At 42.5% G+C, this 27,353-nt stretch overlaps 1 protein-coding gene across 3 annotated transcripts in view; it reads left to right on the forward strand.

Moving 5' to 3' along the window:
• The window catches only part of ANO3 (anoctamin 3), a 246,029-nt gene that overhangs the window by 125,972 nt on the left and 92,704 nt on the right, over positions 1-27,353 (forward strand). For 2 of the 3 annotated variants that reach the window (XM_072118543.1, XM_072118545.1), the window contains exons 6-8: positions 4,369-4,469; positions 14,161-14,205; positions 22,514-22,645. In XM_072118543.1, coding sequence (XP_071974644.1) covers positions 4,369-4,469; positions 14,161-14,205; positions 22,514-22,645 — 278 coding nt within the window. The remainder of the gene's footprint in view (positions 1-4,368; positions 4,470-14,160; positions 14,206-22,513; positions 22,646-27,353) is intronic. The other variant, XM_072118544.1, reaches the window with a different exon arrangement.

The raw sequence follows: 27,353 nt of genomic DNA on the forward strand, positions 1-27,353 counted from the left end.
ACACAGTGATTGACAGTGAGAGTCCTGATTACCCCGCCCACACACAGTGATTGACAGTGAGAGTCCTGATTACTCTCCCACACACAGTGATTGGCAGTGAGAGTCCTGATTACCCGGCCCACACACAGTGATTGACAGTGAGAGTCCTGATTACCCCGCCCACACACAGTGATTGACAGTGAGAGTCCTGATAACTCTCCCACACACAGTGATTGGCAGTGAGAGTCCTGATTACCCGGCCCACACACAGTGATTGACAGTGAGAGTCCTGATTACCTCACCCACACACAGTGATTAGCAGTGAGAGTCCTGATTACTCTGCCCACACACAGTGATTGACAGTGATAGTCCTGATTACCCTGCCCACACACAGTGATTGATAGAATTATTCCTGATTACCCCGCCCACACACAGTGATTGACAGTGAGAGTCCTGATCACCCCTCCCACGCACAGTGATTGACAGTGAGACTCCTGATTACCCGGCCCACACACAGTGATTGATAGTGATAGTCCTGATTACCCCGCCCACACACAGTGATTGGCTGTGAGAGTCCTGATTACTCCACCCACACACAGTGATTGACAGTGATAGTCATGATTACTCCGCCCACACACAGTGATTGACAGTGATAGTCCTGATTACCCTGCCCACACACAGTGATTGATAGTATTAGTCCTGATTACCCCGCCCACACACAGTGATTGACAGTGAGAGTCCTGATTACCCCTCCCACGCACAGTGATTGACAATGAGAGTCCTGATTACCCCGCCCACACACAGTGATTGATAGTGATAGTCCTGATTACCTCGCCCACATACAGTGATTGGCTGTGAGAGTCCTGATTACTCCACCCACACACAGTGATTGACAGTGATAGTCCTGATTACCCCGCCCACACACAGTGATTGATAGTGATAGTCCTGATTACCCCGCCCACACACAGTGATTGATAGTGATAGTCCTGGTGAGATAACTGCTGATACTACTGGCCCAAGGATGAGACTCCACATACTGACTAGAGAAAACCCCATCTGAAATTAGCACTACACATTGATTGACAGTAAGAATCTTGATTATGCCAACCACACACAGTGCTTGACAGTGAGAGTCCTGATTACCCCGCCCACACACAGTGATTGACAGTGAGAGTCCTGATTACTCTCCCACACACAGTGATTGATAGTGATAGTCCTGATTACCTCGCCCACATACAGTGATTGGCTGTGAGAGTCCTGATTACTCCACCCACACACAGTGATTGACAGTGATAGTCCTGATTACCCCGCCCACACACAGTGATTGATAGTGATAGTCCTGATTACCCCGCCCACACACAGTGATTGATAGTGATAGTCCTGGTGAGATAACTGCTGATACTACTGGCCCAAGGATGAGACTCCACATACTGACTAGAGAAAACCCCATCTGAAATTAGCACTACACATTGATTGACAGTAAGAATCTTGATTATGCCAACCACACACAGTGCTTGACAGTGAGAGTCCTGATTTCTCTGCTCACACACAGTGATTGACAGTGAGAGTCCTGATTACCCCGCCCACACACAGTGATTGACAGTGAGAGTCCTGATTACTCTCCCACACACAGTGATTGGCAGTGAGAGTCCTGATTACCCCGCCCACACACAGTGATTGATAGTGATAGTCCTGATTACCCCGCCCACACACAGTGATTGGCTGTGAGCGTCCTGATTACTCCACCCACACACAGTGATTGACAGTGATAGTCCTGATTACCCCGCCCACACACAGTGATTGACAGTGATAGTCCTGATTACCCCGCCCACACACAGTGATTGGCAGTGAGAGTCCTGATTACCCCACCCACACACAGTGATTGATAGTGATAGTCCTGATTACCCCGCCCACACACAGTGATTGACAGTGATAGTCCTGATTACCCCGCCCACACACAGTGATTGATAGTGATAGTCCTGATTACCCCGCCCACACACAGTGATTGATAGTGATAGTCCTGATTACTCCACCCACACACAGTGATTGATAGTGATAGTCCTGGTGAGATAACTGCTGATACTACTGGCCCAAGGATGAGACTCCACATACTGACTAGAGAAAACCCCATCTGAAATCAGCACTACAATCTTAGGAAAACCCCTTTAAGATCTACAATGCATCTTGTCCACTGTGCTGTGTCTATACTTCAACTACGAGAAGGAACAATCTCCTTAATTATAGAAAAGAAGCTGCTCTTGTACATGGATTGAATTTAGTTTATCAGAAGTAACTTTATAAGAGCTAACGACCGCCATGTGGTCAGTGTAGGACAATCTATAACAAGCCTCTTCGTGAGACACGTGTTACCACAGAGCAGCGTGTCATTTCGGATAACTTATCTCGTGTCCACTTAAGATTCCACGACACATTTGGCTAATTTTTCACTGCAAAAGGTTATGGAATAGCACCTGGCACCAGCTAATACTTTAGCACCTTCTTCAGAATGGGAACCATTTTGGAAAAATCTGTTGGGTGGAATAAAAAATATGTTACTTTCCCTGGTTTTGGTTCCAACGTTTCTTTGGCCTTCAACCCCCAGTGCCTGGCCAGAAGTGTCGGGGATCACAGGACCCACATTGACCATCAAGCGATCTGCTCAGACCATGGGATGTCACTTCCTCTGATGTAACAAGTGACATTATGGGGCTCATTTACTAAGGGCTCCGCGGCCGCACTTTCGTCGGGTTTCCCGAATTTTTCCGTTTTGCACCGAATTCCGCCGGGGGCGTGGCTGCCAGACAACCCGACGGATTCGGAAACACAGCAGAATTTAAAAAAACTAAATGTGTCGCAAGATCAAGCACTTACATGCAGCAGGAAGAAGGTGAACTCCGGCGGACCTCGGCGCAGCAGCGACACATGCTGGATATCGGGCGCACGACCTTAGTGAATCCTGGCAGAACCGGAATCCACGTCAGACAACGCACCGCGGGATCGCGACTGTACCGGGTAAGTAAATGTGCCCCAATGTGGTTTGAGAAGCCCACTCACTGGCCGGAGCAGATACCGTGAACCCCTGGAACAAGGGCCCTGAAGACCGGGAATATCAAACCCATGCAAGAACTGGGAGAATCCCTGAAAAACCCCAAGAAGAGTCCATAGAATAAGAATTAATAGCCTACCCTCTACAAATTATGACCCACCAGGAGCAGGCACCCAAACCTCCTACCAAGCACCTTTTGGGTGCCTTAACACCTAAGGACACCGTATTGGCCCATTGTTCCTTTTGTGATTGGAAGCTGAAAGCATTAAAGGGGTTGTCCACTTTACCTCATGGTTTTTGTAATATGTGTAAGTGCGGGGGGCAGGATAGAAGGTAACTTACCAATATACATCTAGTAATAGTTCTGCTCCGCTTTCTTGATATGTAAAGTGAAGCCCCTGTCTTTTACCTTATCAGACAGACATTCCTGACTATAAAATGGCCGCAGATGGAGGGTCATGTGATCTCTATCTGTCCATGAACAATCGCCCTGCCAGGACCTTATAGTATTCATCCATATAATATTAAGGCCCTGGGCTGTATGAATATTATAACCCCTAAAATGTGGAAATCGCTTCTTACATCTGGCACTAGAATCAGCTTCCTGGGGAATGGAGGATGTGTCCCTTTCCTGCTTCCAATCTGTGATTTCAGGACCTTGGAGGACCATCAACAGTCCAGAAATGGCTTTTGTGTCCATGTGTATTGAGAGCAGGAACAGATGAACAAGGATTTCATGAATGAAAGTTCTTCTCAGTATACAATTTTGTGGGTTGTTGGGTGGCCATGGGCCCCCTAGAATGTTAAGGCCCCAGGCTACTGCCCAAAACGCCTGAATTATAATCCCATACTCGCATCACTTTACATATTAAGAATCAGAGCAGAACCTTTAATATATTGTAAATTAATTTGTAAATGACCTAATATCCTGCACCCCACACACACACTTACACTTACATTACAAAACCCTAAAGTAAAGTGGCCAAACCCTTTAACTTTAATGGGAGCCACATTTGCAGTGATGATTCCAAACACAACATGGGTAAAGAAACGCGTCTTGTTCCATGGTGCCGAGCAGCCATTGATGGACCTATCCTACAAATTGTCCATCAGTAGAGTTTTTGGCCCGTCCCTTTAAGTTATATCTGTCATCTTTACACATTTAGTGCTTCCATTTCCTTGTATGTAGCAAAAGCAGGTTTACAAAAGGAAATCCCCTTACGGTCCCATCCAACAAGAATCCATTATACTCTAAAATATTTTCAGAATTTTTTTTAAATGTACCCATTTATGTATCTGTTTATTTTGAATAACATTTTCTCATGTTTCTCATTTTTTTCTAGAATTCTATAACCAACAACGACATTATGTTTGTTAAAGTCCACTGTCCGTGGGACACGTTGTGCAAATACGCCGAGCGGATGAACATCCGGATGCCTTTTAGGTATCTTCTTTTTGGGTTTCTTCCTTAATTGTTGAGTGGTGATTTTTTACATTTTTTTTTGCCTGTGTGAACAATAACGTGCTAATTACTTCTAGAAGGAAGTGTTGTTCTCCCGCAGACCATGTTTTATTCATGAGATTTCAGGCTTTGGGTGATTATTGTTTTTCACAGCGGCTGTACACTGCTGCTCCGCCTACGAGTCATAAGAAAGATTAGACCATAGGATGGCAGTACTCCAAGATATCCCAAATATCAGATGATTATCGGAAATTATATTCTCACAGAATTCAGTGACAGTACAGGGATAATACACACAGTGATGTCACAGTACAGGGGTAATACACACAGTGATGTCACAGTACAGGGATAATACACACAGTGATGTCACAGTACAGGGGTAATACACACAGTGATGTCACAGTACAGGGAAAATACACACAGTGATGTCACAGTACAGGGATAATACACACAGTGATGTCACAGTACAGGATAATACACACAGAGATGTCACAGTACAGGGATAATACACACAGTGATGTCACAGTACAGGGATAATACACACAGTGATGTCACAGTACAGGGATAATATACAGTGATGTCACAGTACAGGGAAAATACACGCAGTGATGTCAGAGTACAGTGATAATACACACAGTGATGTCAGAGTACTGGGATAATACACGCAGTGATGTCACAGTACAGACATAATACACACAGTGATGTCACAGTACATGGATAATACACACAGTGATGTCACAGTACAGGGAAAATACACACAGTGATGTCAGAGTACAGGGATAATACACGCAGTGATGTTACAGTACAGGGATAATACACGCAGTGATGTCACAGTACAGGGATAGTACACGCAGTGATGTCACAGTACAGGGACAATACACACAGTGATGTCACAGTACAGGGATAATACACACAGTGATGTCACAGTACAGGGATAATACACACAGTGATGTCACAGTACAGGGATAATACACACAGTGATGTCACAGTGCAGGGATAATACACACAGAGATGTCACAGTACAGGGATAATATACAGTGATGTCACAGTACAGGGAAAATACACACAGTGATGTCACAGTACAGGGATAATACACACAGTGATGTCAGAGTACTGGGATAATACACACAGTGATGTCAGAGTACTGGGATAATACACACAGTGATGTCACAGTACAGAGATAATACACACAGTGATGTCACAGTACAGGGATAATACACATAGTGATGTCACAGTACAGGGATAATACACACAGTGATGTCACAGTGCAGGGATAATACACACAGAGATGTCACAGTACAGGGATACTATACAGTGATGTCACAGTACAGGGAAAATACACACAGTGATGTCACAGTACAGCATAATACACACAGTGATGTCACAGTACAGGGATAATACACACAGTGATGTCAGAGTACTGGGATAATACACGCAGTGATGTCACAGTACAGACATAATACACACAGTGATGTCACAGTACATGGATAATACACACAGTGATGTCACAGTACAGGGAAAATACACACAGTGATGTCACAGTACAGGGATAATACACACAGTGATGTCACAGTACAGGGATAATACACACAGTTATGTCACAGTACAGGGATAATACACACAGAGATGTCACAGTACAGGGATAATATACAGTGATGTCACAGTACAGGGAAAATACACACAGTGATGTCACAGTTCAGGGAAAATACACACAGTGATGTCAGAGTACTGGGATAATACACGCAGTGATGTCACAGTACAGGGATAATACACACAGTGATGTCACAGTACAGGGATAATACACACAGTGATGTCACAGTACAGGGATAATACACACAGTGATGTCACAGTACAGGGGTAATACACACAGTGATGTCACAGTACAGGATAATACACACAGTGATGTCACAATACAGGGATATTGCACACAGTGATGTCTCACTACAGAGATAATACACAGTGATGTCACAGTACAGTGATAATATACACTGTGATGTCACAGTACAGGGATAATACACACAGTGATGTCATAGTACAGGGATAATACACACAGTGATGTCACAGTACAGGGATAATACACACAGTGATGTCACAGTACAGGGATAATACACACAGTGATGTCACAGTACAGGGATAATACACACAGCGATGTCACAGTACAGGGATAATACACACAGTGATGTCACCGTACAGGGATAATACACACAGCGATGTCACAGTACAGGGATAATACACACAGTGATGTCACCGTACAGGGATAATACACACAGCGATGTCACAGTACAGATAAAATGCACACAGTGATGTCACAGTACAGGGATAATACACACAGTGATGTCACAGTACAGGGATAATACACACAGTGATGTCACAGTACAGATAAAATGCACACAGTGATGTCACAGTACAGGGATAATACACACAGTGATGTCACAGTACAGGGATAATACACACAGTGATGTCACAGTGCAGGGATAATACATACAGTAATGTCACAGTACAGGGATAATACACACAGTGATGTCACAGTACAGAGATTATACACACAGTGATGTCAGAGTACTGGGATAATACACGCAGTGATGTCTCAGTACAGGGACAATACACACAGTGATGTCACAGTACAGGGATAATACACACAGTGATGTCACAGTACAGGCATAATACACACAGTGATGTCACAGTACAGGGATAATACACACAGTGATGTCACAGTACAGGGGTAATACACACAGTGATGTCACAGTACAGGGATAATACACACAGTGATGTCACAGTACAGGGATAATACACACAGTGATGTCACAGTACAGGGAAAATACACACAGTGATGTCACAGTACAGAGATAATACACACAGTGATGTCACAGTACAGGGATAATACACACAGTGATGTCACAGTACAGGGATAATACACACAGAGATGTCACAGTACAGGGATAATATACAGTGATGTCACAGTACAGGGAAAATACACACAGTGATGTCAGAGTACTGGGATAATACACGCAGTGATGTCACAGTACAGGGACAATACACACAGTGATGTCACAGTACAGGGATAATACACACAGTGATGTCACAGTACAGGCATAATACACACAGTGATGTCACAGGACAGGGATAATACACACAGTGATGTCACAGTACAGAGATAATACACACAGTGATGTCACAGTACAGGGATAATACACACAGTGATGTCACAGTACAGGGATAATACACACAGTGATGTCACAGTACAGAGATAATACACACAGTGATGTCACAGTACAGGGAAAATACACACAGTGATGTCACAGTACAGGGATAATACACACAGTGATGTCACAGTACAGGGATAATACACACAGAGATGTCACAGTACAGGGATAATATACAGTGATGTCACAGTACAGGGAAAATACACACAGTGATGTCACAGTACAGGGATAATACACACAGTGATGTCAGAGTACTGGGATAATACACGCAGTGATGTCACAGTACAGACATAATACACACAGTGATGTCACAGTACATGGATAATACACACAGTGATGTCACAGTACAGGGAAAATACACACAGTGATGTCACAGTACAGGGAAAATACACACAGTGATGTCAGAGTACTGGGATAATACACGCAGTGATGTCACAGTACAGGGACAATACACACAGTGATGTCACAGTACAGGGATAATACACACAGTGATGTCACAGTACAGGGATAATACACACAGTGATGTCACAGTACAGGGGTAATACACACAGTGATGTCACAGTACAGGATAATACACACAGTGATGTCACAATACAGGGATAATGCACACAGTGATGTCTCACTACAGAGATAATACACCGTGATGTCACAGTACAGGGATAATATACACAGTGATGTCACAGTACAGGGATAATACACACAGTGATGTCATAGTACAGGGATAAAACACACAGTGATGTCACAGTACAGAGATAATACACACAATGATTTCACAGTAGAGGGATAATACACACAGTAATGTCACAGTACAGAGATAATACACACAATGATTTCACAGTAGAGGGATAATACACACAGTGATGTCACAGTACAGGGATAATACACACAGTGATGTCACAGTACAGGGATAATACACACAGCGATGTCACAGTACAGGGATAATACACACAGCGATGTCACAGTACAGGGGTAATACACACAGTGATGTCACAGTACAGGGATAATACACACAGTGATATCACAGTACAGGGATAATACACACAGTGATGTCACAGTACAGGGAAAATACACACAGTGATGTCACAGTACAGAGATAATACACACAGTGATGTCACAGTACAGGGATAATACACACAGTGATGTCACAGTACAGGGATAATACACACAGAGATGTCACAGTACAGGGATAATATACAGTGATGTCACAGTACAGGGAAAATACACACAGTGATGTCAGAGTACTGGGATAATACACGCAGTGATGTCACAGTACAGGGACAATACACACAGTGATGTCACAGTACAGGGATAATACACACAGTGATGTCACAGTACAGGCATAATACACACAGTGATGTCACAGTACAGGGATAATACACACAGTGATGTCACAGTACAGGGGTAATACACACAGTGATGTCACAGTACAGGATAATACACACAGTGATGTCACAATACAGGGATAATGCACACAGTGATGTCTCACTACAGAGATAATACACAGTGATGTCACAGTACAGGGATAATACACACAGTGATGTCATAGTACAGGGATAATACACACAGTGATGTCATAGTACAGGGATAATATACACAGTGATGTCACAGTACAGGGATAATACACACAGTGATGTCACAGTACAGGGATAATACACACAGTGATGTCACAGTACAGGGATAATACACACAGTGATGTCACAGTACACGGATAATACACACAGTGATGTCACCGTACAGGGATAATACACACAGCGATGTCACAGTACAAGGATAATACACACAGTGATGTCACAGTACAGGGATAATACACACAGCGATGTCACAGTACAGATAAAATGCACACAGTAATGTCACAGTACAGGGATAATACACACAGTGATGTCACAGTACAGAGATTATACACACAGTGATGTCAGAGTACTGGGATAATACACGCAGTGATGTCACAGTACAGGGACAATACACACAGTGATGTCACAGTACAGGCATAATACACACAGTGATGTCACAGTACAGGCATAATACACACAGTGATGTCACAGTACAGGGGTAATACACACAGTGATGTCACAGTACAGGGGTAATACACACAGTGATGTCACAGTACAGGGATAATACACACAGTGATGTCACAGTACAGGGATAATACACACAGTGATGTCACAGTACAGAGATAATACACACAGTGATGTCACAGTACAGAGATAATACACACAGTGATGTCACAGGACAGGGATAATACACACAGTGATGTCACAGTACAGAGATAATACACACAGTGATGTCACAGTACAGGGATAATACACACAGTGATGTCACAGTACAGGGATAATACACACAGTGATGTCACAGTACAGAGATAATACACACAGTGATGTCACAGTACAGGGAAAATACACACAGTGATGTCACAGTACAGGGATAATACACACAGAGATGTCACAGTACAGGGATAATATACAGTGATGTCACAGTACAGGGAAAATACACACAGTGATGTCACAGTACAGGGATAATACACGCAGTGATGTCAGAGTACTGGGATAATACACGCAGTGATGTCACAGTACAGACATAATACACACAGTGATGTCAGAGTACATGGATAATACACACAGTGATGTCACAGTACAGGGAAAATACACACAGTGATGTCACAGTACAGGGAAAATACACACAGTGATGTCAGAGTACTGGGATAATACACGCAGTGATGTCACAGTACAGGGATAATACACACAGTGATGTCACAGTACAGGCATAATACACACAGTGATGTCACAGTACAGGGATAATACACACAGTGATGTCACAGTACAGGGGTAATACACACAGTGATGTCACAGTACAGGATAATACACACAGTGATGTCACAATACAGGGATAATGCACACAGTGATGTCTCACTACAGAGATAATACACAGTGATGTCACAGTACAGGGATAATATACACAGTGATGTCACAGTACAGGGATAATACACACAGTGATGTCATAGTACAGGGATAATACACACAGTGATGTCACAGTACAGAGATAATACACACAATGATTTCACAGTAGAGGGATAATACACACAGTAATGTCACAGTACAGAGATAATACACACAATGATTTCACAGTAGAGGGATAATACACACAGTGATGTCACAGTACAGGGATAATACACACAGTGATGTCACAGTACAGGGATAATACACACAGCGATGTCACAGTACAGGGATAATACACACAGTGATGTCACAGTACAGGGATAATACACACAGCGATGTCACAGTACAGGGATAATACACACAGCGATGTCACAGTACAGGGATAATACACACAGCGATGTCACAGTACAGGGATAATACACACAGTGATGTCACAGTACAGGGATAATACACACAGTGATGTCACAGTACAGGGATAATACACACAGTGATGTCACAGTGCAGGGATAATACATACAGTAATGTCACAGTACAGGGATAATACACACAGTGATGTCACAGTACAGAGATAATACACACAGTGATGTCACAGTACAGGGATAATACACACAGTGATGTCACAGTGCAGGGATAATACATACAGTAATGTCACAGTACAGGAATAATACACACAGTGATGTCACACTACAGAGATAATACACACAGTGATGTCACAGTACAGGGATAATACACACAGTGATGTCACAGTACAAGGATAATACACACAGTGATGTCACAGTACAGGGGTAATACACACAGTGATGTCACAGTACAGGGGATAATACACACAGTGATGTCACAGTACAGACATAATACACACAGTGATGTCACAGTACAGGGATAATACACATAGTGATGTCACAGTACAGGGATAATACACATAGTGATGTCACAGTACAGGGGTAATACACACAGTGATGTCACAGTACAGGGATAATACACACAGTGATGTCACAGTACAGGGATAATACACACAGTGATGTCACAGTACAGAGATAATACACACAGTGATGTCACAGTACAGGGATAATACACACAGTGATGTCACAGTACAGGGATAATACACACAGTGATGTCACAGTACAGGGATAATACACATAGTGATGTCACAGTACAGGGATAATACACATAGTGATGTCACAGTACAGGGATAATACACACAGTGATGTCACAGTACAGGGATAATACACACAGTGATGTCACAGTACAGGGATAATACACATAGTGATGTCACAGTACAGGGATAATACACATAGTGATGTCACAGTACAGGGGTAATACACACAGTGATATAACACCCGTGCTTGGATAGATTGTATGTGTCCCTTAGTAAATGTATTATATTGGTTCCTGTAGATGTCACCGCTGTGTTATTAGTCACATTTCCGGATCAGTTACTGCAGGAGTATATGGTGAGGCTTGGTCCACATTTGCCCCCTTGTGGTCAGTGCAGGTGTAGCAGTACAATAGCTACATGTGAGCTGTCCAGCATATACAAGAAGTGTAGTGTCTGGTGCCTGATGAAATGTAGTGACTGTCTACATGATTACTAATGTACAGTACGGTATACTGGATTGATGATTCCTTTTCCTTAGTTCAGTTTTCAAAAAGTTTCAAATTCAAAGCAAAACCCTCATAGTGCAGTACATACAAGTACGATCTCTACTCCACACAGAGACCCTCTTAATTTGTGTTTTTTATTTGCTATTTTAACCCTTCGCTCTCTGTGTATACATGTCAGTTTTGTGTGTGCGCCCACTACTGTTCTCCAGCTGCACCTCTGTCTGCTGTCATATTAAACAATGGGTTAGGAAATGGTTAATCCATTGAGTGTACAAAAAAAAAATCACATGCAGCAATTAATGGTCGTTTTGAGTGTGTACAATGGAAATATTGTCTTATTGTGTCTTAAAGGGGTTGTCCAACCTTCAGAATTTTCTTTGAATGATTGGAATAAAATAAATGGAGCTGCGGGTTGTGCATGTTTACTGCCGCATCGCACAGATGAAAAAAGCAGCAATGAACATGCACGACTGGTCACATCTATCTGTAAGGATCCCCAAACACTCACAAATCAGATAGCTATTCACTAATTTGTGGGAAGAGGTAACTTTTACTTACATAAAAATCCCTCGGCAACAATAGATTAGTAGAGTTATATGATTTGAGGATAAAAAAGCAGAGTAAATCCTGGCAGGACTTCGAGGATAGACAGTGAGTCCTTATTACCCTAATTGGGAACCATATGGGTGGGGTAATCAGGACTCTCACTGTCAATCACTGTGTGTGTGTGGGCGGGGTAATCAGGACTCACTGTCAATCACTGTGTGTGGGTGGGGTAATCAGGACTCTCACTGCCAATCAATGTGTGTGGGTGGGGTAATCAGGACTCTCACTGCCAATCAATGTGTGTGGGCGGGGTATTCAGGATGCTCACTGTCAATCACTGTGTGTGGGCGGGGTAATCAGGACTCTCACTGCCAATCACTGTGTGTGGGCGGTGTAATCAGGACTCTCACTGCCAATCACTGTGTGTGGGCGGGGTAATCAGGACTCTCACTGTCAATCACTATGTGTGGGCGGGGTAATCAGGACTCTCACTGCCAATCAATGTGTGTGGGTGGGGTAATCAGGACTCTCACTGCCAATCAATGTGTGTGGGCGGGGTATTCAGGATGCTCACTGTCAATCACTGTGTGTGGGCGGGGTAATCAGGACTCTCCCTGTCAATCACTGTGTGTGGGCGGGGTAATCAGGACTCTCACTGCCAATCACTGTGTGTGGGCGGTGTAATCAGGACTCTCACTGCCAATCACTGTGTGTGGGCAGGGTAATCAGGATTCTCACTGTCAATCACTGTGTGTGGGCGGGGTAATCAGAACTCTCACTGTCAATCACTGTGTGTGGGCAGGGTAATCAGGATTCTCACTGTCAATCACTGTGTGTGGGCGGGGTAATCAGGACTCTTACTGTCAATCACTGTGTGTGGGCGGGTAATCAGGACTCTCACTGTCAATCACTGTGTGTGGGCGGGTAATCAGAACTCTCACTGTCTCTCTTAGGAGTCCTGTCAAGATTTACTCTGAACTAATGCTCCAGGTCACATGGACCTATATATTACAGAGATGAGATATTCTTCCTCCACCACATTTGGGTTTTGGGTAGGGCAGCAGACATGACTCATCTTACAGGTTCACTTCAAAATGATCATACAAGGTGTCATCTGCAGAATCCCCCCACAGTCCATATTAGACAACAGGTTCAGTATTGGACAAGTCACATGTGCTACGAGGCCATTGTCTTCTATAGGGTAGCAGGAATGGGGTCCATGCGGATACAGACTATTATATACAGTCCATGTATTTCTGTGGTTACATTGTACAAGGAGCTGGTGAGTGATATAATGTATGTAATAATATCTGTCATATAATAACAGGACCTAACGAGAGAAAACCATTATATTCTCATCTGATCACATGACTCTAACTATTCTTACAGGAAAAAATGTTATTACACTGACTGGAGGAGCAAAACCATGGGCAGGTTGGTGGGTGATGCAGTTTCTTTATTCCGCCAAATACCCTGGATCCCTTACAGCAGTTGTGAATTGATACCAGAGATAGATACGTCTATGCGATACGCCGCCGCACTGTGACACTTCATTCTGGATATGGAAGTGATAGCGATTCACCCGTTCTGTAGAGATTTAATCTCCTTCCATTATTTCCAGATGCAGAGGAACTGCGCCCCTGAGATTTGATAACTGAGCTATCTGCCGTACCTCTGAATGAATAAAGCGACGTTCCCTCTGGGACGAGATGAAGGCTTTATTTCATGCAATAGGTTTCATTTATAGGACAGATTCGGTGCCACGTGCCGCTTTACATCTAGGAACCTAAACTCTCTGCCGCCTGAGGCGAGATATAGAATGGCGCCCCCTCTGCCCCTTCCAGTAGTAGTAGTAATTAGTGGGTTCTCTGTGCAGTGTTTCACATCCATTGGGTGTGAAGATACACTATTTTTAAGAACCAGGTCCTGCTTTGTAGTAGGCGACGGCGCCCCTGATGCTGCCCCACCCACCATGCCACAGGTGCTGCGGCCTGAGGCAAGAGACTCAACTCGCCTCATGGGCATTGCAACCCTGAGTGCAGCACTACAGTATTTGAGTAGTTTGAGTCCCATAGACTTTGAAAAGAGCAGCAGAAGGGACAAAATATGATACAAAATTAAGTCATATGCCCCTTGTAACATTTGCGCATGCGCGCCAATTATTCATTGATTTTCTATGGCAAAAAACAAGAATTGCCATTTGCTCAGTTTATCTTGTCAGTACCATAGACTACAGACACAATGTATATGCATGGCTATCACTCCAGTTGGGGGTATGAGACCCCTGTCTGTGGTGGTCTCGCTTATAGAATATGTGACTGTTTAAGTCTCATATACTTTGGACAGAACAACCCCCCTCAATCCAGGGTACCTAAGATAATTAGTAATTGTCTGATATCTAGAGGTTCCATGTCTCCCATTTGAATGAAGCAACAGGCGCGCATGCGCGGTAACCTTCCATTCATTCTCTATGGCACAGACAGAAGTAGTCTTGTCATTCAGGATGATAAGAGATGAAATGTACATGCATGAATGATACGCAAGCAACAGGTCTGAGATACCCAATATGTGGTATGACTGTTTAAAGGGGTTGGCCAATCCCTTTAACTCCTATAGACTTTTGATGTAGCAAATGCCCATGCCACACCCCAAGAGGTCTCATAGCCCTCATTGGAACATAGCAACAGTTGCAAATGCTCACCAATTACCCCCACATTCTCTATGGCACAAGTGTTGTTATCAGCCCCATAGGCTAGAGATGCAATTTACTTGCAGGACTGGAATGCATGGGACCCCCACTGTACCTTTACAGGTCCTAACCAAAAAAAAAGAGTAACTAACTACCCATTCTGTGCTTAGGTCATAATTGTCAATCATCTGGCAACCCCTTTAAGATAAGCCTTTTTTAATAACAATTTTGCAATAGTATGCACAATCGCTGCTTGCTGTTATTGAATAGGAACATTCTTGTTTAAATTAAAGGGGTTGTCCATAAATTTTATTTGATATTTCACCTAAATCCTGTTAACATGTAAAAGTTTTATACCTACAGCCACCACTAGGGGGAAGTGGTTTGCTTATATATTTACATGTTTATACATCAACTACTAATAGATTAATTCAAATGCAGAGAGCTCCCCCTGGTGGTGGCTACAAGCTATCAAAATCTGATTCTTTAGTTATAGAATGGGGAAAAATGGGACAGAAGATCGATAATTACCAATTATCCCAAATGATCAATGACCATTATCATCCAGTCTTGACCTTGGAAGGGAGGGAGTTGTGCAAACTGCTCAATAGGAGGCATTCATATCCATTTCTGGTGCGTTCTAGGATGGATTTTTTAAGAAGAAATAATTTCTATGAAGTTTTGGAAATCTAAATTTGACAAATCGAGTGGTGACGTCGATAAAAATTAATTATATCCAATATTTTGCACATAATTGATATTTTTGCACATCCTTTATTCATTCTTGGTACAGTAGATCAGCGACTCATGATTGATCCCAAGCTATTTACCTTATGTCCTGACCCTTTAAATGAACCGCACTCCAAATATTCAATCTACTTAAAGGAGTCATGTCCATGGCTTAGATCCTTGGGACATAGGGCGAATGTATGAATTCACAACTGCTGCCAGCATTTACCCAGTTCTGCTTGTGCCTGCTTACCTTAGCCAATCCTAGAATGCAAAATCCGGCTTGTAAATCGCATTAACCTAAATATCTGGATCATGGATACCATACATCCAAGCATTTGTTTACCCAATAACCCACTAATTTTAATGAGATTTTTTTTTCAGGGGGTGCAGAAAACATTTGGCGATTCTTTAGGCCTTGTGAAATTATAACGTTCTGTACATGAACAATGTTATTGTGTAGCGTGTAATGGAAGAAACCTGATTCCAGCTTTTAGGTCTTGTCCTTTTAAGGGATAACAAGTTAGTTCCAGCCTTATAATTCACATCTTTCCATCTATATAGATGCCTGATAAAAGGTGGAAACACCAAAATGTCTCATCATGGAATAAAAGAATCAACATTTACTTTACATTAAACCTGGAGTGCTGCCTCTTCCTTGGAGTTATCTAGATAGATAGATAGATAGATATGAGAAAGATAGATAGATATGAGATAGATATGAGATAGATAGATAGATAGATAGATAGATAGATAGATAGATAGATAGATAGATAGATATGGGATAGATAGATAGATAGATAGATAGATAGATAGATAGATATATAGATAGATAGATAGATAGATAGATATGAGATAGATAGATATGAGATAGATAGATATGAGATAGATAGATATGAGATAGATAGATAGATAGATAGATAGATAGATAGACAGATAGATAGATAGATAGATAGATAGATATGAGATAGATATGAGATAGATAGATAGATAGATAGATAGATAGATATGAGATAGATAGATATGAGATAGATAGACAGATAGATAGATAGATAGATAGATAGATAGATAGATAGATAGATATATAGATAGATAGATAGATAGATAGATAGATAGATATGAGATAGATAGATATGAGATAGATAAATAGATAGATATGAGATAGATAGATAGATAGATAGATAGATAGATAGATAGATAGATAGATATGAGATAGATAAATAGATAGATATGAGATAGATAGATAGATAGATAGATAGATAGACAGATAGATAGATAGATAGATAGATAGATAGATAGATAGATAGATAGATATGAGATAGATAAATAGATAGATATGAGATAGATAGATAGATAGATAGATAGATAGATAGATAGATATATAGATGGATAGATGGATGGATAGATGGATGGATAGATGGATAGATAGAAAGATAGATGGATAGATGGATGGATGGATGGATGGATAGATATGAGATAGATAGATATGAGATAGACAGACAGGTAGATAGATAGATAGATAGATAGATGGATGGATGGATAGATAGATGGATAGAAGGATAGATAGATATGAGATAGATAGACAGACAAATAGATAGATAGATAGATAGATAGATATGAGATAGATGGATGGATGGATGGATGGATGAATGGATAGATAGAGGAAATCCCCTTCCCAGAATTCCCATCAAAGAATGTGGGACCTTTAAAGAAAATCTATGATCAAAACCAAGCATGATATACCAGGGACATTACTCATAGGTCCAGGCACCATGACTGTGGTAATCTTCTTATATCTGTTATCCTTGACCTCCTTCCTTCTTAAATCAACTTTTAAAATTATGCTGCTTAGCCTGAAGGGCTCTTGGGGGTGTTACCGGAGCCCCTCTGTGCTGTAGCCACACAGATTATTACACTGCCCGTCCCCCCCATTTGCTCTCTCTGCCTGATGTAATCTCATGGCAGCGGGGGGAGTTTCAGCCCACAGTGGGAGGGGTAAATTGCTCCTGAACAGTGCAACAGCCTGTGAAGCTACAGCATGGAGAGGTTCTGGTAAGATCCCCAGGAGCCCTTTAGACTCATTAGCATAATTTAAAAATATGATTGTAGAAGGAAGGAGGCCATGAATAACAAAAATAAGAAGATTACCCCAGTTGCGGTGCCTGGATCTCTGAATAAGTGCCCCTGGTATATCTTACTTGATTTTGATGGTAGAAATCACTTAAAGGGATTGTCTATTTTGTCAGAATAACTGATATTGTTTGTGTAATGTGTGACCGGCTTCTCCGCTAATCTCGGGGGGCAACAAGGGGTCTAATGGTGGTACATCAGACCCCTCCTTCTCATGGTCTGTGGGGGTCTCATCATTGAGACCCCCACCGAATAGGAACTTTGACCCAATCTTGTGGATAAGGCCTAACTTGGGGGCGGGGTCATGTTGTCTTGTCGGGAAACCTCTGCATAGCTTATTAAGTGTCCTACATGACCCTCTTTTAACTTTAGTAAATAGGGCGCAAACTCCGCCCGTTCTGACCTGTAGACCAGATTTGAACCGGCAGAGTTTCTTGCTCTAGTCTCTGCCAGAACTCCTCCTAAGACTATAGTAAATGTGACGGGCTAGGCATTCACACCCTGGCCAGGCCTCCATCCACCCTGCTCCCTACCCGTTCTATGCCCCCAAAAAGCCCAAACTGTCTGGGAGAGGGAGATTCATATGAAGCCATAATGAGTCTCCCCAAAGTGTTTTGGACACTTTGGATTGTGTACATGCTTTGTGAGCTATCAGCTTAATGGCAGGTGTGGCATTTGGGTATCGGACTGGCCCAGCAGAGAACCAGAGGACCATCAAGGCTCAGCTCCAAAAATGTGCCCCAGAGAATCAGGGGAGAACCCCCCCCCCAATTTGGAGCCTGAAAGTTGGGATTTCAGAATAATTTTATCTGGTGGCCCCTTAGAACAATTATGACCCTGGTTACACCCCTACCGGTCATGCAGTAGAACACTCAACGTCTTGGAATTCGTGTTAGGGTCCTGTGTCCTGCTGGCTTCCGACGGATAGAGTTGGCCTTGCAGTCATTATTGTCTTCATGTCACCTTCATTAAAAACACTATCATATCAAAGTTTGGAAGGGCTTGTGGATGTCCTTGGCATGCCCCTCCTACCACACAGGGTGATAATATTTGAACACCCTCCTCCATCTGCCAAACCTCAGCAGGGCATGGGACATCACAGGAAGTCTTGAGTCCTGCTGCCAGTGGGTAAAATGACCTGCCAGTCCCTCAGGATTTACACAAACTTTACCAGGGTGAATACTAAATGGTTTACCCAATTAGCATCTTGTACCCTAGTAAAATTATATAATAGTGGCCACTTTAGGTACTGCACGGCACCACTCTTGGCCAACCAACTGTACAACGACCGGCATCCAACCCTATTAAGGTGAATTACAGATCCACTAAGTTCTTCTCATTGGTGTAGATCACAAGGTGATGACTAGATGATGGCCCACCTAAAGACCATCAAGGGACGGATGGTAAAATGCCTCAGAGACACGGATCATATTTCCCAATTTTTATACAGGGATTCAGATATGACTTCACATTAGTATGGAGAGCACTGAATTCCTGTGCACAGTACCCCTCATGCATCTGTGGTCGCCCGCACTCTGCATGTAACCTTCATGTACTCCTGCTTACCGTTATTGCGCATGTTCTGTGAATATATCATTTCACGTTTGTGTACATGTGGATTTCTTTGGCTGGTACAATACATGTACAACACACAACCGCATCACCAAACCTGAAGGGCAACTTCTAATAGCTCAATATCGATTCAGTAGTTGCCGACCATGAAAAGATGACAGCCATGTTCTAGGGAGAGCCAAAAAGATAGGCCACGCCCATTACTTGCTGGGATATTAGGATGTGTAATTTTCTTTTTCGTTAATGAAAAAGGAGGTGTCTTGGGACTTTTGACCCCTCCCTATATATCTCACTGGGTGCCCCGTGAAGTCTGTTCAATCCAAGAAATGGGCATCAGCTTTGAAATGGAAACCAGGCAACCTAGCTAGAAATGACTGAAAATAGAAAACCATGTTACATTCTCACAAATGACCTTTAACCCTTATCCAAAACGATCAGGAGTATGGAGAGTCAACAAGCAGCCAAGTGCCCCAATGTTAATAAAAACTACTTTGTGTGTGTCCCATCATCTCTCTACTCCCTTCTTTCGGACTTCTTGATCTCCATCACAATTTGGGGTGATTCTGAAGACATATGACATCCAAACACCCTCATTGTATACTTGGAACGACCCGTTTAAGAATCTCTAATGACTTTTTAAGCCATTTGAGGTCACATGGTTCCTTATGGACAATCAGCCACTAGGACCTTACATGGTAGGGGACCTTCAGGAGAATAATGTCCAACCATTTTTTCTCCTTCATGGCATCACTTGGGAACTGTATAACATAAAATACTGCAGAACTGTAAATTGTTTTATTATCTTGTACTGTCCACATAAATAAAACTTTATTGCTAAATGCATATTTTTTTGGGATTCTCAGTGTATTTCCCTTCCCTCTCTGTAACCATAGACTCCGCTAAATAATTTATTAACATCATCTATAAACCTCGGCTCTACTAAAAGTAGCTATTAACATAAAAGTAGTAGATTTTATGAATTGATTTTATGACCAGATATGTGTATTAATTTTCTTGGAAAGACACAGCTCCAACTGATATCCTGCAAAGATAGAAAGCTGTGTCAGCACTGCCACCTATTGGTGGCTTTCCTGGTAAGTCAAAGCATGCAAAGAAAGGATACAATTTAGACCACAGCTAGTCAAATACTAGTCTGTAAAAGAAACTAATTCCTGGTTTAAAGAGGACCTGTCACCCATAAACTGGACACTACGAGCTGCTTACTAAAGTAAGCAGCTCCTAGTGCTTAAACAAACGCCGCAGTGTTTGAAGGATAGCGTTACCGGAAACCTCCGATAACGCTATCTAACACTGCAGCGAACTACAATGTAAACGTCAGACCGCTCGCCAAGCGGTCCGATGTATTCATGAGGGGGCGGGGTTGGGGCGTGGTAGTCACCACCGACCTATGGAGCGGGGAAGAGGCAGCATTGTATTCCGCCGCAGTGTTAGATAGCGTTACCGGAGGTAACACTGCAGCATTTGTTTAAGCACTTTAGTAAAAAAATTTAAAGTTTTCTTCCCTTTGTTTTGTCTGTTCTGTCTGGCCTTTTAAGCATATAGAGCTTTAATTCTCAAGTGGGTTTTCTTGGAATTCAGGGCAGGAAGTGGACAAAAAGAAAGTGGACTTATCCTGTTGCGTTACTTTCAGTCTTCAGCATCTGCATGTAGTTGGTAGAGTCAAGGGTTCACAGGACCTGCTACCACCAGTCCATAGTCTCTTCAGTTGACAGGAAGCCACTTGTAATATCAAGTGTATTGACTTCATATAGTCCAAGGAAACCATGGATTGGCCATAGCAGGTTTGGTTATCTCCCACCATTAATGGCAAGGTAGACCATCAGTAACATCACAAAATGGGAGTAAGAGCGGGGCCCTGGCCACCAAAAGTGTTCCTGGAGGCCCCCTTTTACCAAATTGAAGGAGAGGTAAGGTTGGACACATCTCCTCACCAATCTTTACAGCAAAGAGACTGTATACCCCAAAAGTGGTGGGCCAGAAATAATTAATTATGGCCCATTCTTAGGTTACCTTCTTAGGATACCTTATTAAAGGGCCCTTTCTTAAGAAACCTTAACAGTTTATCGGTGAGGAGTGGACAACCAACCACTAGTGCCGATCAGCTGTTTGGTGCTACAAAAAAACATGGACATAGACTAAGAAGCAGTTGGTTCTTTGCCTCTGTTGCGGTCAGAAGATGTAAGTATGGCTGCCGATTCCATTCACTCTACATGGGAGACCAAGCTGTAGTAATAGCATCGGTTACTACTGCAACACAGAGCCACCTGCATTGAGCATTATGTCCTTGTGTTGTACCCCTTTAATTCTATCCTAACTATCTCCAGAGAGATAAGTACAAATCCATTTTATTAGCATTTGGTACCACGTATCAGTTGTAGAATGTGATTCCTTTCCCTTCAAGGCTTTTTTATATTTCAGACTTGTAAATAATGGAATTGGTGTTCTTTGGCTTGTTTTTCGTTGCGAAGAAGAGGGGGTTTCATATCTTGTCTATTGGAGTAACTTGCATTGAGTTTCCAAGATCCAAATGTTATTTTATGACTCTCAGGGCAAGGTCAAATCTGCTGAAATATGTTGTGATAAAACATTTCTTTCTCTTAGCTTGCAGAGGAATATGAGGCAACTGAAAAGCTGGCTGCCTAGAAACCCAATGAAGCTTGACAAGGAGGCCCTTCCGGATCTCGAAGAGACAGATTGTTACACAGCTCCATTTAGCCGAGCTCGAATGCATCAGTAAGTGAATAGCAGGAAACTTTTTTGTGTTCAATCATTCAGTTGAAGCTTCCTCTTAAAGGGATTTCCTAAGCTAAAAATTTTGACGAGATAATGAATGAAGAAGTAAACGTAACCAGCCCCACCTCAAGATGCATTTCTTATTTTTTCAATGGAATGCACTCTATGGTAGGGGTTCCCAACCTTTTTGTAACACAAGCATTTTTTCCAGGGATCCGTGGTAGGGGGATCTGCCAAATATGTAAGTTTGTGTGCCCCACCCTTACCCTGTATTTACCCACCCCACAAATACCCTCCGTTACTTGATCCATGCTATATAATGCCCATTTTCTGCAACCCCTCTTTCCACTACAACACCCACTTTGCTGCAGTTGCCCATTCCTGCAGCCCTTTCTTACAATACCCCCTGTCAGCAGCAACCCGCCTTATTGGGGCACATTTACTTACCCGTCCGGAGGAGTTCACAGAAAGTGCACTGTCTGACGATCATGCACTGTGCCGGGATTCACTAAGATCGTGCGCCCCATATCCTGCATGTTTCCCTTCCCCGCTCAGGTTCGACAGAGTTCACATTCTTCTTCCTGGTGCATGTAAGTGCTTGATCTTTGAAAGTTAAATCCCTCGCCTAGTCCGAATACATTGGATTATCCGATGGCCCACCCCCCGATTTCTGTTGCGTGAAAGCCAGTGCCGCTGCGCCACAATTCGATCGCGTGCTACACAATCCCCTGTTAAATACCTGTCACAGCAGCGCAAACCCGAAAACGTTGGAAAGTCCAACAAAAGTACATCCCCTTAGTAAAATAAGCCCCTTAATGTCCTTTACCTGCAGAATCCCCGCAAGGAACCCACCAATGGATTTCCTGTTCCTCCGCAGCAGTCCCTCCCTCTTCAGCTGTGCACTGCCAGGAAGCCATGGTGTTATGGCATCAGAAGAAGATAGGACTGCTGCAGGGAATGGGGAATGGGCAGGATTGTTTTTTTTTCCCCTACAATTCTTGGCCACGGACCAAGGCCAGGTGTTTTATAGAACTTGCATGGAAAGCAATTAAATAATTTATTACACTTGATATTTTTCAAATTTTAGTTTTCTTCATAACCTTAAATGTCCTCAATTCTTTTTATACTCCTCCTTCAACTATATCATCGCCATGGTCTCTATTACAATTGATTTACTCTTTGTAGCTAAAGGTCATTGTTTTGTCAGAGTTCATGAATGTTTGACGTGGTGCAACGAAATTACATATCTTGCAGGGCTCAGAACCACATCTATACAACTCTTTGTGTTGCAACCAGGTTTTCATTTCCTTAACTAATATTGTCTTAGTGTTGTCCGCAACTATGCAAATAAACGGGAGGGGTGTAAAGATTAAGCGGCAAGCTCAGATCTATGAATGACTTTTGGTGTAGTAGCAGCCAGAGGCACAATTTTAAAAGAAAGGTTTGGTCTACATTGATTTCTATAGGGAGCACTGTAACCTGATCTCTCTGTAAGCTGATAACTAATTTACACACAGACACATTTTAGAAGGGATTTGTGAGCCGTAGGGGGTTGGGGGAGATCTGGAAAAAGATGGCTTTTTCTATAATAAGATTGTTTTCCAATTTTTACTTAATTTATTAAGATATGGTAAGATTAATTAGTGGCTCCTGTACTATTGATATGTGACATTCTGTATGTAGAATCTTCTATCATATAGAACTCACATTATAGTAAATTTCTAACCGTGAATACCAGATTTTCTTCCCCTTGTGGTATCGTATAGGTCAGTGGTGGCAAACCTATGGCACGGGTGCCAGAGGTGGCACTGGGAGCCATTTCTGTGGGCACTCAGGCCATTGCTCCAGCACAGAGTTCACCAAATAGGACCAAATCTTCCTGCAGTCCCTGGCAACTTAAGCGACACTTCATCGGCTGTTTGGAAAAGTGAGAAGGTATTGACAAAACTGCATTATCTTTGAAGCACATCTGCTGGACCCACCATTCTTCCTGTACAGAGAGACCTTGGAGAGAAGCTACAATGATAGTCTGAATTTACCCTTCTTCTTTCAACTGTATTGGTGTCCTCAGGGGCCGGTACGATTGAAAGATGTGGAAGAACAAGCAGCAATAAGTTACTGCTTAAAATGCCGTGTTGGCACTTGACGGTAATTAACTGGATTTTGGTTGTAGTTTGGGCACTCGGTCTCTAAAAAGTTCGCCATCACTGGTATAGGTAGAAGCCCCTGGAAAAAATCTTGGAAAAAATGAAATATAAGAGTTAATGCTTTGTATTTGTTTGCAGGATTTGTTCCGTATAGATCCCACAACACCCACTGAAATCTGTTCTGCTTTTCGCACAGAATATTTAACAGAATTTTGTATCCCAGGGCAGATTTTACACTTATCTTGTTAGGAAACATGAGAATGTTTCAGAGAAAAGCACAGGATGGATCAGTTCCTTTATTAGAGAACATTTGTTTGTGGAAATTGAAATATAATGTAGGCAGCCAAATATACGGAGACCTAAGGTCAGAGTCGTTGGAAAGTTCTTTTTGAACTTATTTATTCATGTGATTTTCATTTCCTACTCTAAAATTATGTACAAATCTAATGAAACAGAGTGAGGTCCCTACTCATTTCTATCTGGGTAATCTCTGTGGTATTAATCCCCTATCCGAGCTGAGCAAGGTGGAACACCACCGCCAACTACTCACCTAATGACATGGGTGTCCCTGCGATACACGTCTTGGATCGCAGACACACCCATGCCCCTCTCCGTGGCGGCTCCTAAATCACTCACCTCTCCGTGTTCCTGCTACCGTTCCGACTGGCCAGCGCGCACTTCCCCGCTCCCACTTGCGGTTTTCCTTAAAAGCCGGCTTCTCCCAGCAACCCCTGTCGGATCTTTGCGCTCCTAGCCTTTAAGAAAGCTTCCCATGTGCGTTCATTGTATGTCCAAGTTCCCGCATCATTGCCGCCTGTCCTGACCTCCTGCCTGTCTCCCACTTTGAGATTGCCTGGCGTTCCTGTACCTCGACCTTGGCTGCCACCACGGACAAGTCCCTCCTGTGGAACAACCTGGTGGTACCACGCCGCAGCAAGACCATCCTGCTTTGCGGCGGGCTCTGGTGAAGACCGGGTGCCACTTAGATTTCGGTCCCAGATGTCGGCTTGTGTCATCGTCCGCGGTGGTCCAGGGGGTTCACTGACCCCGAGCCCTGACACCAAATTTTGTATTGATAGTGAGAGGTTATTGACAAGGATCGTGAAGTAAAAATTCTCATAACAGAAAGTTTAGGGTTTAACCCCTTAACGCTGAAGCCACTTTTCACCTTCCTGACACGGCCCATTTTTTTAAATCTGACATGTGTCTATTTAAGTGGTTATAACTTTGGAACGCTTTAACATATGCAGTTGATTTTGAGATTGTTTTTTCATGACACATTGTACTTCATGCTGGTTGAGAAATTTAATCAATATATTTAGTATTTATTTATGAAATAAATGGAAATTTGGCAAAATTTTTGAAAAAAACAATGTTTTCCAAATTCAAAAGTTTCTACTTTTTGAAAAGTTGGTCATATCACTAAAATAACTTGATAACTAACATTTTCCATATGTCTGCTTTAACTTGGCATCATTTTTCAAACATCTTTTCCTTTTTTTAGGATGTTAGGAGGCTTATAACTTTAGGTGCAATTTTTCAGATTTTCATGAAAATCATCAAAACCTACTTTTGGAGGGTCAATTTAGTTAGAAGTGACTTTATAAGGCCTACATGACAGAAAACCCCCACAAATGACACCATTTCAGAAACTACACCCCTCAAAATATTCAAAACAACCTTTGGGAATTTTGTTAACCCTATGAGCGTTTCATGAGGGTGAAAGATAAATGAAAGTGAAATTACAGAAATGTAATTTTATCTTACAATAGATTCATTGAACACTAAAATTTGCACCTTCACAATGGGTTAAAAAGGAAAATGCATTTTACAATGTTGGGGGCAATTCTTCCTGAGTATGCAAATACCCATTTTGTCACTGTACCCTGCTGCACGGGCACAGGGGGGCACTTGGAAGGGAAAGAGCATTGTTTCGTTTTTGCAGGGCAAATATGGCTGAAAAAGTTTTCATGTGTCAGGATGCATTTGGAAAGCCATAATGGTACCAAAACAGAGGAAAGCCCCAACAAGAGACACCATTTTGGAAAGTACACCCCTTGGAGAGTTTAGCAAGGTGTAATTTGTGTAGTTGCCCCAATAGTTGTTTGATTCAATTAGGCCCCAAAAGGGAAAAAAGGTGAAAATTTTCTCAAAAAAGTCACTTTTACCCCAAATTTTTGTAAGCCACAAGGGATAAAAGATGAAACAACCCCCATAAATGTGTAAAACTATTTCTCCTAAGCACAGAACTGCACCACTTTTGCATATAAAGTGTTGTATGGGTACACAGTGGGGCTCAGAAGGGAAAGAGGGCCGTTGGTCTTTTAGAAGCCAGATATGACAATCATCCTTTACAAGTGTCAGGATGCATTTGGAGAGCCCTAGTGGTACCAAAACAGAGGGGAACCCCAACAAGTGTCACCATTTTGGAAAGTGCACCCTTTGGAGAATTTAGCAAGGTGTAATATGTGTATTTTCCCCTACAGGTGTTTGTTTCAATTAGGTCCCAAAAAGGAAAAATATGAACATTTACCCAAAAAAGTCACTTTTACGGCTATTTT

Source organism: Engystomops pustulosus, chromosome 7 (genome assembly GCF_040894005.1).
Source record: "Engystomops pustulosus chromosome 7, aEngPut4.maternal, whole genome shotgun sequence".
Classification (NCBI taxonomy): Eukaryota; Metazoa; Chordata; class Amphibia; order Anura; family Leptodactylidae; genus Engystomops; species Engystomops pustulosus.